General features: G+C 38.0%; 2 protein-coding genes across 2 annotated transcripts in view; both read left to right on the top strand.

The window, feature by feature from the left end:
- Window positions 1-14,482, top strand: part of LOC129753194 (hemicentin-2-like) — a 369,013-nt gene that overhangs the window by 99,156 nt on the left and 255,375 nt on the right. The gene's annotated exons all lie outside the window — the stretch shown is intronic.
- LOC129754682 (uncharacterized) lies at window positions 111-1,207 on the top strand. The gene is made up of 2 exons (XM_055750881.1): window positions 111-244; window positions 305-1,207. The coding sequence occupies exon 2, from the start codon at window positions 587-589 to the stop codon at window positions 1,163-1,165; it is 579 nt and encodes a 192-aa protein (XP_055606856.1). The 5' UTR covers window positions 111-244; window positions 305-586; the 3' UTR covers window positions 1,166-1,207.

Below are 14,482 nucleotides of genomic sequence, written 5' to 3'. Positions count from 1 at the left end.
AGAAGTGAAAAGCGAGTGGCAAGTGGTGGACGATTCGCAAACTCACGGCACGCGATTTTGTCAAAATTTGGAAAGTGCGGCAGACATCGTTCCACTACAGGGCCAGAAAGAAGTTCCGGGACCGGTACCGCTGGCAGTCAAGCGTGCACGTGCGAAGTTGTTCCTCGGCCACCATTATCCGGATCGACGCTGAAGGCCACGAAACAAGTCGCCAAGACCATCAACCAACACCAAAGGGGTCTCAGTGAGTAAACCTTCTCCGTTTTAATTATTGTCGCCTTATTGGAATGTTCAATTCCGACAGGACCCCTTTTGTGGAAGGCTCATCCTCGAGCTGCATCGTGGCTGCGGCGACATTTCCTGGAAGCCTCACTTCATTCTGGAGACTTCCGAGAACCTTTTGCTGACGTTTTTCCGGACTCACCGAAAAGTCCGTTTGAACAGGCACGCTTGCCACTACTGGAGGCGATTTTCGGGTGCTAGTTGGAGAAGCACAATATTGTGTGGTGGAGCAGAAACAACAAAAGGCGACAATCCCGGCAAAAGATTCCAGAATTCGCCTGACTCAAGAATCCTTTTGGTTCTGATGACCAATTGTCGGCCAGAAGTCATCGCGATGTGCACTAAGTCCGACACCGTTTGTCGGAGTTGGGTGAACGACAAAACAAGCTTGCAACGAGGGAAAGGTGGTACGCGACTGCCACTGCACGCGGAAGTCACCTTGCGATCACGGAGCGAGGTGTGGTTTCCTTGCCGGATGACAGCAGAAACAAGAAGTGTGCGATTCTTGTCGTGTTCAGGCGTAATGTGGTTAGCCAGCCACAGCGGAAAGGAGTCAAAATTCTCCAATGGACAGAAATCGTGGAAAAGGAGTGCGGGATCGATATCGGGTGGAGCCAAAGTGGATCAGCGGAACTGCGATCGCTCCGGGACGCCGGACGCGACCATCAAGGAGCGCATCCTATGCGCGTTCTCAATAGCATCGGTCGATCGAAACCCGATGCCTGTAGGCGAGCAATCCGAGCGCAAGGATCAACTCAAGAAGTTCAGCGAGAGGAGGAGGAATAGGTTGGCTCCACTTACACGCACCAGGAGGGCCACTCATCCAACTAAAAAGCAGCAGCACGTAAGTCACGCTTACTTTTATGCCCTGCAGGGACAATAAAATGGGTTACACCTGATTTCGCAACACTTTCTTGCCGAAACATAATTCACGCATTTAATTTATTTTTTGAGGCACCGAAAGCCATCAATTTTCTTGTCACACCTTATGTCGTTTTCCTCCTCTCAGAGCAATTTGTGCTTGCAAGTAAGTATAGCGTTGGGCGAAATATTGATCTTACAATCGCTATTGTAGCATATATTGTAAGAATCAAGTTTCCATGAATGGCCTATTCAACTGCGGGGTTGTACCCCATGGTACAATCAACCTTATGAATTTTGTGAAAACGAGCTTCAGCTCCAATTTTTGAAACTGGATCCACCGAAAACTGAACTAAAATATGGTATCATATTTTTGATCATCTTGATTAGCGATTGCTGGATGTTGCTAGTAAGCCAAATGAATAGGTTTTTTTGGAGTGACCATTTTATGATATTAACTACGAAAATTAAGCACTTTATTTTTAGTTTCCAGGAGGTAAATTCGAGGAAGGAATTTTACGAATCGGTCCCAATGCACGTCGAGTGCCGTGTCTCCATGAAACCAATAGGTTAATTCGTTATATAAAGCTTAGTTCTTTTAGAAATGGGACAGTTACGAATGCGTGTATCTCAAAAACCGTTCGTTTGATTGAAATACTTTCTATGAAGGAAATGAAGGTAATCTTATGATAATTCATGAAAAAAATTTAAAAAAAATATTTATCGTTTTTTGTAAGAAAAAAATCAACTTTGTTCTTTGTACCTCCCTTCGGCCTGCGCACACTTTTTTCAGTCATGATATTGATCAGTTTTTAAAACTTAAACTTCCTCTAATCTGTATTTTAGGTGACTACATCCTTCTCCTTCAGTTTCTGCTACTTTTCGGTCCAATACTTCTTTTTTAGAAGAAACTGAGGGCTATTTAGTGGATACAGTTGTTTCGATATTAACTAAATTTGATTATTTTTTAGCCACTTTTAAGCGTTTTTAGTAGAAGTTTTACTGGCAAAATCTGACAATAACGAAGGAAAACCATCATGAGATTGAACTAAAAGTATAATCGGTTAGCATAGATCGTAGGTTGCGAAGGGTACATACAAGATTACTCTTTTTTGGCTTTTAAAAACTGCAAAAGCCAAAGTTTTCGATTTGAAAATTGTTGTTTTTCTTCCACAGAAGCAGAATTTTGACAAATCATCATGTTTTTTACAAAATAACCTGCAAATACATACTTTGACATGCTGGGGACCTGGACACGTGCAGACAAAGTATAGGATAATGCTGCGATTTGTTTGAAATGAGGATTTTCATAAGTTTTGTCGTTCATCAGAAATCATCTGTCGCAAGCCTCGGTACCGGCTATACAGTTTACGAACTCTGGAACTAGCAAAAATTTGTTGTTTGAGGTTATGTTTGAATGACTCATAACTAGGCAAAACTTTCAGCTTATCGGAGAAAAAATTTTTGGTCATTTCAGCGATCCACCGTTTTTCGCTTATTCCAAATTAAAAATGCTGGTATGATACTTCCCAGATGACCCTTAACCGTGATTGCCGATCATGTGCTTCCCTCCAATGCTTGATTTGAACTTTGTGGACATTTTTGACAGTGTTTGCATACTTTTCCACCACTCACACACAGTAATTCTTTGAATAATCAACGGTTTTGTCAGCTATCAATTCGATAATGATGGATTTTGAAGGAAACTGTGCAAATTATTTTTTTTCATTTTTTCTGGCACCATTAGTATCTCGAAAACGTGTTAATATGAAATTTTGAAAAAAATAGGTCGGATAGTGCTTTTCACAGGCAGCAAAATACTGTAAAAATTTTGAATGTCCGATTACTAGTAAACGAGCTATTAGCAAAAGAAAGTGTCCCATTTCTAAAAGAACTAAGCTTTACAAACAAAACTTCGGAAGGGGGTCTTATTCACGCCTACGCGCTACTCATGCAACACTCACTTAGAAGTTCATATTTACATTAAATATCATCCTGACCGCCCGCCAATGTCCACGAGTTCGAGCCCAAGAGCAAACATCGAACACAGTTGTACCGGTACCGGTTTTAGTGGGACGAACCCACTCACGGCAGCAAACACCCGGCTGTTATGGTTTGAAGTCAAATTTCCATCTTAAAAAAAAAAAAAAGTTGTACCGGATAAGTTTTTCAATAACGATCCGCCAACTGTAATGTTGATAAAGTCGCGAATGCCATAAAGATGGTAAAACGACTATAATCGAAACAAAAAAAAAAACTGATCGCCCGAGATAATCTTCACGTGGTGGTCCGATCGGCTACGCTGATGGTTTGGCGTGGTTCATTTGATAGCTGCGAACTCATTAAGCTTAGTAAAGTTAGGTTACGTTATCCTACGTCTATCGTAAATTGCAGCAGTCATTATCCGTGCAAGCCCATCGCTGACTGCCTGCCATGTGTTGATCTCATCACACATCTTCTGCAACATGTTGTCCGCTGTCATGTTTGGTCCGCAGGCAGCAAATATGTTGGCACGTTTCTCTTCAAATCTTGTACAATAGCATACCTCGTGTTCGGGTGTCTCGTCCACGTCACCGCATGTTAGACAGACCGGCGAGGCCGCATGTCCGAACCTGTGGTGATACTTCATGAAGCATCCATGGCCAGTCAGGAATTGCGTCATGTAGAAATCCACTTCGCCATGCTTTCTCTCCATCCACTCTTTGATGTTTGGGATCAAACGATGGGTCCAGCTTCCTCTTTCTAAGCTGCCCCACAGCTGCTGCCAGTTTGCCTTGGAGCTATCTCTGGCTCGTGTTCTCACATTTTGCGTGCCTCTATTTTCGTAGCAATAGGAGTCCTCCACCAGACCCATGTAACTTATCGAAAATTCTTTCTATACGCTCAGTGCTGCTCCCTTCTGAGAAGGGGTATCATAACAGGCGACTAAAATAGCTTGTACACCCTCCATGGGGGTAAATGGTTTGAGTATTCAACAACTTCAACGTCAAATAACATACAAAATTATCAAAGCAACCGTTGTTCGTATTCGCACTGTTGGTATCAATTTCAACATACTTGTTTTTATGAACAAAAAGATTTCCAATTAAGCATTCAATAGATGATTTTCTTCTCGAACAGAGTAAAATTAGAAAAGCAGAGTTTCGGTTTAATTCAAATTAAAATCATTTTATTCCGAATGGCAATATATGGTTAATAATTCGTCCAAAAGGTCAACCAAAATATATTTTTACCATTTAAAGCATTGTAGATGGCTCTGAATTGTTCACTTCCAACAGATATACTTTTAAAGCAGATTTGTTTTTCCAAGACACACATTGGTTACCATGGCTAGATGCATGAATCTTGTTGCCCCAACTCTTAAGGTGGCGTTGCGAACATCGAAAGTCCGTATAGAAGAATTAATGTTCGCGGCAAAGCCCACTTCTTTATCTTGAAGTGACGGTATCTTTGCCTCCACCAACAAAACAGCGATGGGTATGTCTCCCGCTACAACGCATGCAGCCTCCGACAAAACGGTGCGGTATGCACTGATAACCCGCAAATTCGCCTTTGTACATTGTTCAACTTCTGCTGGTTACACTGGATGTAAAGACCAGATTTCCAGGCCACCCCTGCATACCGAAGGATTGACGAAACTACACTCGAAATTATCCTCCGCTGACTACTTTGGATCCCCGAGTTGTTCGCCATTATCCTCGTGAGTGCGGCCGTTGCTGTTGCCGCCTTCTTGCACTCATACTCAACGTAGTTTTTAATTTAAAATATTCAAGCTCACGCTTTGATTCGATAGTGCATGATCCAACTGTAATCCTGCCTGTTTGCGGTGAAATCAAGTTTGATATCAAGACCATCTCGGTTTAGTGGTGACCCAACTACAAACTCTTTGAGTGCATCCAGCTCTCTACCGTGTCTACAGCCTATGAAACTCTTAAATGGACGATTTTTTTTAGTAATCCGTCGCTAGTAGCTCGATGTCGTCCGTGAAACCAACCAACTTTACTCCCTATCGCAGGCTCAATGTCAGCACCTCATTGAACGTAATATCCCACAGGACCGGGCCCAGTATCGACCCTTGAGGTACTCCAGCTGTAACATCCATTTCCTGAAATCCTTCGCTCGTCATGTATTGTAGCCTGCGGTTCTGGAAATAGCTTTTCACAAATTTGCAGAGATATTTCGGTATCCTCATTTTTAAAATCGAAGAAGCAATCGCAGCCTAGCTGACACTATTGAAAGCGTTGCGCACGTCCAGTGTTACCACCGCACAAAAACGATCCCCTCTTCTCTTTTTGAGTCTGGCTTTATCAGCCGTTTTGATGACAGTTCGAATGGCGTCGACTGTGCATCGTCCTTCTCGAAAGCCGCATTGATTGTTGGACAATCCGCCTTCGCTCTCGGTGTACCGCTGGATACGATTCAAGATCACCTTTTCCAGAACCTTTCTAACCGTATGCCTGTATGCCGATGGGTTCCCCAATGGCTTTCCTGGTTTGGACAGCAGAACCAGCTTCTGCCGTTTCCAAACATCTGGCTGGAAACAACCTCTCCTCAATACAAATTTGCAGTGACAATCGGAATATTTCGGGAAATTCCATAATCGTGGCCACTGCAATGTTCGGGATACCATCTAGACCCGGAGCCTTTTCCAGCTGAAGGGATTTTGCGATGTCGCGCAGTCCAACGATATTAACTCCTCCTCGCTCGTATCCCAGTCGTACGGAACTTGCGGTCAGATATTGATATTATGTTGAGGGAACAGCTCTCTCGTTATTTCCCTCAGTTTGTTGGGGCACATTTCAGGTGGTGTGCTACTGCTTTTGTTGTTTTGTCATGACTATCCTCTAGTAATCACCCCATGGTCGGTCATTGGCATCAAGACAAAGTTTTCTTAAACACGCCTTTTTACTCTCTTAAATTGTCTTGCAGAGTTTCCTTTTCGCATTTTTGAAACGCGGCCTAAACTCGTCTCTCTTCGTTTGAGTTCGTGCTCTCTGCATGTTTCGCCTAGCGCGAAGGCAGCTTGCACGCAAATTTGCGATTTCCTCAGTTCACCAATAAACTGGTGGATGTGGGTTTTTACGATTAGCTCTCCTCGTCATTGCTGCGTCACAGGCACGTGTGAGGTTTTTCGGCAACAAGTTAGACAGGTTTTGCTCCCACTACAACACCTTGACAACGACATTCCGATCAAATTGTTTTGTCCTCCAGTGTCGTTCACCTGTCATCAGTGTTCCGAAAATCACTCATTTTCAATGAATGATTCTGATTGCACTTCGCAACTGAACGTACAGCGGTCGGGTTTTGTTATTGATTGCTACTGGACCTATCTGATCATCGATCGTTCAATTCATCGCTCAAATACAGATCACCTCGCATGATGCTTGCTGTCAAAACAGTGCAGCACTATCATCAAATTGGAATCTCACCAATGCGCGATGCATACGGCGAATCATGTTGGTCTTCGATCAGGAGTGAATGGTTCAGGCAGTGAGTGAGTGATACATGAATCCGATCAGTAGCGAATGTTGTTTGATTTTAAGCATAGCAAATTAATTTTTTTTTTTTTATAACGTTTTTTAACATCGGTATGAACAAAATCAAATTGCAGTTGTGTTTGTGAGGGAAAAATGTTCACTTTCGCCGTGTTTTAAATTTTAACAAGTTTTCTTATTAAAATGTTGTCCGTTACGTTAAAATTACTGAGAATCTATGGTGACCCGCATAACTGTTTGATTTTCCTCGTTCTGCGAAAAAAAAAATTGAATTACAAATAGTAAGGCAGATACTGAGTGAGCGATATTCAGAATGAATCAGTTTGTATCTCACTCATCTCCGATAGGCGATGTTTGCAAAACCGATGATTCTGAATGATGCGACTCGGTTTGCATTGCTGAGTGTAGCGCTGATCGAGATTGCATACCAGTCAGGCGAAGCAGTTGCGAAAGGCGATATCCCATTATACAATCAGAATGTTTCCAACAAGAAACGCATCCTGAGTGTTTGTTTTGATTGATTTTCGGAACATTGCCTGTCATTACCTCTTCTCTGACTGACTGTGCACTTGACCGCTGCAAAAAATGACTTTTTACCATATATTTTTTCGATGCCTTTTGGGTCACCACGCATCAGTGTTAAATTTGAGATGATTTGGTTGATTCCTGAGTTAGCGCAACGCGTTTCAATTTTGTATGAAAATTTGTATGGAAGAAGAAATTTTTGCACATTAAATCATCCAGAAAATTCAAATAAGCTTGAAATGAAGTCGGTCTTTAATTTTTGGTTTTGACTATTCTTAAGCTTCATTTTTTGCTCACATGACACGCAGCCAAGAATTTTATGAAAAAAGTTATAACCATTTCAAAATAAAAAATCTGAATCCATTGAAAAGTATTCAAAAATGGCAGACTTTGGTTGCTAGAGCTGTTAATAATTGCATGAAATGTTTTTGCAAAAGCTTTATAAATCAATAAATTCTCTGGCAATGCAAAGCAGTTTTTTGAGATTTTTTATTTCCATTCTACTATTACACAGCTTTCAAACAAGCAGTCAAAACCGATATAATTTAATTAATGAATTTTGAAAACAAAATATTTATGTAACATTAAATATCTTTTCTGGGGTACAATTAAGGTTGGTGCTTTGTTCACATGAAATATACTGCAAGAATCAAGGAACATTTTTCATCCAAAGTTATATTTTTTGGAACTTTCAGAACATCGCTGGCGATTTTTGAATGAAAAATTTTGTTTTCCCATACAAATTTCCATACAAAATTAAAACTCGTTGCGCTAATTCAGGACTGAATGAGTCGCTTCCAAAATTTTTATTGCTATTTCTGGCAGCAAAACCAACCAAAAAAAGTTATGGGAGGTGTAAAAATTTAAGAATTTGAAATTTCCATACAAAGCTTGCAGCGCACTATGGGGTTTGAGGCGGCAAAAAGTCAAAAACTGAACTTTATCGGATCGCTTTTTTTATTTTTACTAGTTAATAACTTTATATTTAACTAAGATATTCCCAGTTTTTCAACTCATTATCTTGAAAACTGAACGCACCACAGACATCAGACTTTGAAAAATTGAAAAATTTATATGATGAAGAAAAAATTTTAAATCAAATATATTTCTTAGGAAAACATTTTTTTCTCAAATTTAAAGTACACCATATGAAAGCTTATATTAAAAGCTATCATTTAAACCATTCAAAATTTTTACACACTAAATTGATCTATGATAAAAGTGAGTAAATAATTATTTTTTCAAAAGTCAAAAACTTTAAAGCCTTGCCAAAAAAAATCCCCGCATTTTCCCATAATCTTTTCACTATCAAGATCTAGTTTAAAGTCCTAAAAATACAATGAAAGAGATTCCAGGCACCTTAAATCACCGTTTTTTGAGTTATAGTCAAATAAAGCTGAAAATATTATGAAAATGAGTAATTTCTACTCATAAATGAGTATAAATTCAACAAAGTTGATGTTTGTTTGTCAAAAAAATGTTTCTCATGAATGATCAATCATTTCCCTTTTTTTTCTTTTGAGTTTCATGAAATGTCTTGATGTTATTTATCATTTAATGATCAATTAGTCCAAAACCCGGTTTTCAAAAGAAATAAAAAGTAGGGTGAGAAATAACACCAAGCATCGTACTTTAAAAGTAATTTATACAAAATTTTTGTAAGATTTTATTTCAAGTTAGTTAAAATAGTAATTTTTAAACAAAACTTTCAAAAATAACAAAATAGTCTAAAACACCTAATCGTACTTTTTGCCGCCTCATTGTATGGAACTGACCCATAGTGCAGCGGTCTACTGTGTACTCTTACCCACACGATAGCGGATTGCAAAGTGGTCACTATGAGTGAAGTCCTCGATCATCCTCCAATTACTTGTCCATCTGCAACTATCAAATGTGATATCTATAATGGATTCACGTCCCTTTCTATGGTAAGTCCTAGTATTACCTACGTTCGCCAGGTCCACATTCAGCCTTGCAAGTGCTTCAAGTTGACTCTGTCCTCTGGCGTTTGTATGTATTTATGTAAAGATTCCTCCCATCGGTAGCAAGGTCCAGCCAATGTCTATGTGGCTTAGCCATCGATTTGGCTCTCAGGCTTCCACGGCCGATGGTTTGTCGAGAGAAGGCATACAACCTTCAGAGACCTACAATGGTACAATGGCAATCCACTCCGCTTGCAATAATCTCTTCAGATTCACTCCAAATGCATTCCCTCTGAAATATTTATCAACTATAGTTGTTTATACAATGGAACACATCTAAAAAGTCGGCAACTTATGGGGTTCGAAACCCACAAATTTTCTTGCCGGGAATCGAACCCCGATTTTCCTTGGAGGCGGAATCATCGGTATAAGATTCTATTTCAGACTGGCATTCACAAGCATTCTAATAACTTACATTGTCCTCCGTAATCGAGGGTGGCAAAAAGACTATGACAATAAACTTCCGTTTGCTAACCGACTCAGATGGTGTACTGGGTAAGATTCCGGACTGTTAAGTTGAGACAAGATGTTGCAGTGAGTTCGATTCTCAATATTTTTTGGGATGAATTATCCATTAGGATGTAAACCCCATAAAATGTTTTTCTTGTTTTGCTTGAATTTAGTTTTTATACATCATTTTGCTTGGGAGTTCGAGTCTTTATGCCAGTAGTGCTTTTCCAATCATGTCATCTTAGGTACAGTACACTTTTCAGCGAACTTTCGGCACAAAGATTTGTTTAATAGGCATTGGATCTTTGCAACCTCTTCTATGGGTGTAACTGGAAGGAGCAACAAATTGTTTTTTGACGAGGCAAGTATATTGCAACGATTTTATCTTCAAATTTCAAATTAACGTGAAAGATTCACTTTTAGGTGAATATATCATAATCTCAACCCAAAACAAACGAAACATAGCCGATCAAATATGTTTCCATAAATTTCACTATGCTTTGATAACTGGTTGTTCTCATTTGACGCAAATTGAATATTTCGTTCCAGGTAGCAGGAAAGAAAGCTCCCATGAAAACTGAATGTAATTCACCGGCACACCAAACATTGCATTACCAGCAGCAGCAGCACATCTTTCAATCCCCACTCTCTGGCACTTTCCCCTTGGGGGGATTTTTCCTCTAAATCCAGTTGAAAATCCCGCTCTTCTGTTCTGACATGAAAGCGTAAATATCTTGCTGACTGGCTGCTGTTGGTTGCTTTTGCCTCAATGGCTAGATGGGAAAAGATTCTCTCTTGAAGAAAAGATCCTCTGCAGCATCCCAACATATCCTGCTCATACACACATTTTCCCAGCAACACACGTGAACACCCGGCGGTGGAGACAAGATTGATGTATTTTGCTCTATAAATAATCAATGAATGTTCTTTGGCGCCTGGTTCACTTTGGCAGTGGATGGATTGGGAAGGAATCGCTTTCCTTGGGCATGTGAGCTTCTCCTCACAAGTCCAAATCGTAGTCATCGTCGTCGTTGTTCCGAGTGAACGGGAAAGGAAAATCGGTTTCCCCATCTCGATTTGATTGCCCTCTAGTTTTTTTTCTCGTACGTTCCTGTTATTCCATTCAGCTCCCGAGCAAGAGCATTAAACCCCGGCTGCTGGAGCTGAAATTGGACGGTTTCAAGAGCATTACGCGTTATTGGAATGTTATTCTTGATGAACATTTATCATCGGAACTGACAGGAACAGTTTGATCTCTCTGTGTGTTTGCTCGGACGAGGGTACAATGCGGGAAGATTGATTTCGGTGGAGGTAAATGAAAATTTCAAATCGAGAAACGTAACCATACATGTCGAGAAACGGGGTATTAGCTGTCTAGTTCGAATCTTTAAGTCCATCTTGTGAAGCATTTGTTGCTTTATTTGAATGAATTTCCAAGAAAATCGTTTAATATGACTTTTAGGGTTTCAAGAAGGTTTGAAGAAACAATTCTTGATTTTTTTTTTTCAATCCTTGTATAAATTGAAGCTTTACAATCATATAGGTACATGTGAAAATATTAAATTTTTTATGTAAAATGAGCATACCTGTGAAATGAGGATTCCTTCGCTATTTCTCGAAACTGGAATGTCTCTCAAATATCCAATGTGCTAGAAAAATGTGCCAAATTGAACAAAACAACCATGCTGTTATCTCAACAAATTTTAAAAATTTAATTTTTCGGGTTATAGCACTTTGTTTGAAATTTTTTACAAAATGTGATTTGAAGATCTTTAATTTTCACTTCAAAATGTTTCCCACATGAAAAAATTATACTAAAAATATTTATTCCAATATGTCAATCTTTTAAGTATAAAATGAGCTTCATAATGCTTTTTTTTTCAAAGCAAAAGTAAACTCTCATTTTTTAAAGATATGTTTTATTTTATATAAGGAATGATTTCTGCCTGATTGTAATGATTTCTTTTTATTTATACGTACACAACAATCGTTTATAACTATAATCCAGAATTGTTAAATACCATATAACATTATCCTAAAATGCAAGGAAAACAGGAAAAGTGTACTTAGCATTGAATCCGGGTCCAAAACATGTGATATTCGTACATCCTTTTTCCTTCATCTACAGTTCAAATAGTCCAGAGGTCTACGGGCCTGATTAGGTGCTCCGATAAAAGTTAAGGGGGGGAGGGGTAGGATCTTACACTTTCAAAAAAATCGATTTTTTTTTATTTTCTTATTGTAAAACATTTCAAGAATGTTGTGTCAAATTTTTAAGTCAATTGAAGCAAAACTGTAGAAATTATAGGCATTTATCTCCTCCTATCTAATACTGCAAGAAAGCAAGAGCAGAAACTTCAAACGCGTTTTTGTCGAAAGCACATTTTTAAAGTCCGTGGACATCGTCATTTGAAAACTACTTATCCGATTCTTTTCAAATTTGGAACATATTTTCTACATATAAAATACCAGACCCCAACGTTTTTCTTTTTTTTTTACTTTGGGGAGATTTTACAGAGGAAAAATCGTAGTTTTTACTTCAAACAGCCACAAAAATTTCATAAATTTTTTTTTAAGTTCTTCTTCTTCTTCTTCTTCTTACATAAACATGGCCAAAACATGTAGGCATCCTGGAAAATGGAAAACTTGCGTCTTTCATTTTTCTTTTCAGCGTATTATCTGTTACATATTCCTATGCATTTCAGATATTACTACGGCCAGGCCAACCATGTGATGAAAATCGCGAAAGATACAGGATACAGGGGAGGAATGAAGCGTGGAGATCCCTACCAAACGCTTCATGTAATATTTTGAATATGGAAATACCTAAATATGAATTAATGTCATTTGGGAAAGTATATATGGAACATTGATACATTAAAGGCTGTTAAGGAATTAAGAAATTACGATACTTACCAACATTATACTCACCGCAATAATAATTAGAATCAGAGCTGCAAATTATCAGTGTCAGACAGGCAATGTCAGCCGACTTTGATACTGCTTCAAACAGCCACAAAAATTTCATAAAAAAAATTTTAAGTTAAATAAAAACGTTGGGGTCCAGAAAAACATCTATTAACAATATTTTGCTTTGATTTTTTGACTTCAGATGATTCTGTGCTGAGATACAGTGTCCACCGCAAATCCTGTTTTCTAAAAGGCATCCTCGAAAGTGCTCCGTCACCGGCTCATTTTTCAATATTTTTCTACGAAAAAATTATTAAATGTTCTTTTAACAATGCTTTGTATAATGCAAAAAAATTGAATACATTTTTTTGAACGATAGCTCTAGAAAAAAAAAATCGTTTGTCATTAGCAAGTGGTCATGAATTGAGTAGGGGAGAGTGGGGTATCGTGGGCCATGAGGAAACGTGGGTCACTTTCAATATCTTTAAAAATCTCAAACCAACTGTCATCGTCGTCACTTTGCGTGAGCATATATTTCTATATGTTGTTGACTTAAATACGCATCATATGTTTCTTTTATTTATCAAGCTAAAAAAAGTTGAAAAAATTTACTTACATAATTAAAAAAACACCCGCTAATTTCATCGATGGGGAACCTAAAATGCATAGCAAAAATATGCTCATACGCTTATAATCTTAGTTTTTTCATGATCTTTCACGTGGAAAAGGAATTTTTGATGAAACATCAATAAGTCACACAAACGCAACCAATTTGCAAATCATAGCTTATAGGGAATCGTGGGCCTCACATCTTAAACCACCTCAATTTTTATGTTTTTATTCACATTCAGAACTTAAAATAAGTTTTCCCTATCTGTTAAGTTTTCTTATGCCAAATGAAGAGTTATGAAAAATATTTTGCCCATCCTGTATAAAGAATTTTGCCAAAATGTTCGCGAGCCAGGTTTTGAAATCTTTTCGATCATACGCAGCCCTCTTTTTTATTTCATCATCTGAAATTGCTTTAAAATAACGAAATGAACTAGGAAATCACAGTTTTGGGTCAACTCATAAACTTTTCATGTTATTTTGTCAATTTGGATTGGGTGGCCCACGATTCCCCAACATTTTTTAAAATCCAAAAAATATTGCTTTTTTTTAAACAGTCAGAATTTTAGGAAAATAACTTAATAAAAATTAAAAAAAAATACCTTATGATACCTTGAAAATGTTGAAAACCATACCATTTTTTATTTTCATTTTATCTTTAATGATAAAGAAATTAAGGAACAACGAAAAAAAGTGGCCCATGATTCCCCACTCTCCCATACCTATTTGCTTCAAATTTTGAGCTTTGAACCTGTTTTTTCAATTTTCAATTGAATGAAAAAATTGAAAACAAAATCGAACAAGTGAAAGACATACGTGAAATTTTTTCTTCATCAATATGCATATGTAACTGAATTTAAAAAATATGGAAATATCGAACTCACAAACCATACATGATTTTGGATGAATCAAAACTTCCGAAGTTTCGGTGATTTTTGTCACCTTTACCAAAGATTCTAAAAATATTTTTAAGTTGTGGTTTAATCCTGGGAGAAAATATGAATATTGAAATGCCATACAAAAACGGTGTTTTCTTGTCTGATTTGAAACTCTTAAAATGGTGAAACTTTCATTTTGAGTAAAGAATTTCGGCTTTGCGTTGTCGGAACAATATGGAAGAACCGACTCATGGAGGCTGGAGGTTTGGTGTCTGATTATTACCTATGATTTTTTGCCCAACAATTCATAATACAAAAAAAAAATAAACAAATTATGTTTGTAACTATAGATTCATTTTAACTTTAATCATAAAAGTTTTCGTACTAAATCGTAATTTCAGAAAATTTATGCTATATCAAAAGGCCGTATCTCATTTTTTCGCTTGTCGCTAGAATGCTCCATTGAAAGTAAAATTCTAATGATATGAAT

This window comes from Uranotaenia lowii, chromosome 3, assembly GCF_029784155.1.
Source record: "Uranotaenia lowii strain MFRU-FL chromosome 3, ASM2978415v1, whole genome shotgun sequence".
Classification (NCBI taxonomy): domain Eukaryota; kingdom Metazoa; phylum Arthropoda; class Insecta; order Diptera; family Culicidae; genus Uranotaenia; species Uranotaenia lowii.
Note: the sequence above shows the minus strand (reverse complement) of the source record. Positions and strands in the feature narration are given on the sequence as shown.

Bases quoted from the DNA above. Each gene is read 5' to 3' on its own strand.
- LOC129754682 (XM_055750881.1), top strand. From the start codon at position 587: ATGACCAATTGTCGGCCAGAAGTCATCGCGATGTGCACTAAGTCCGAC.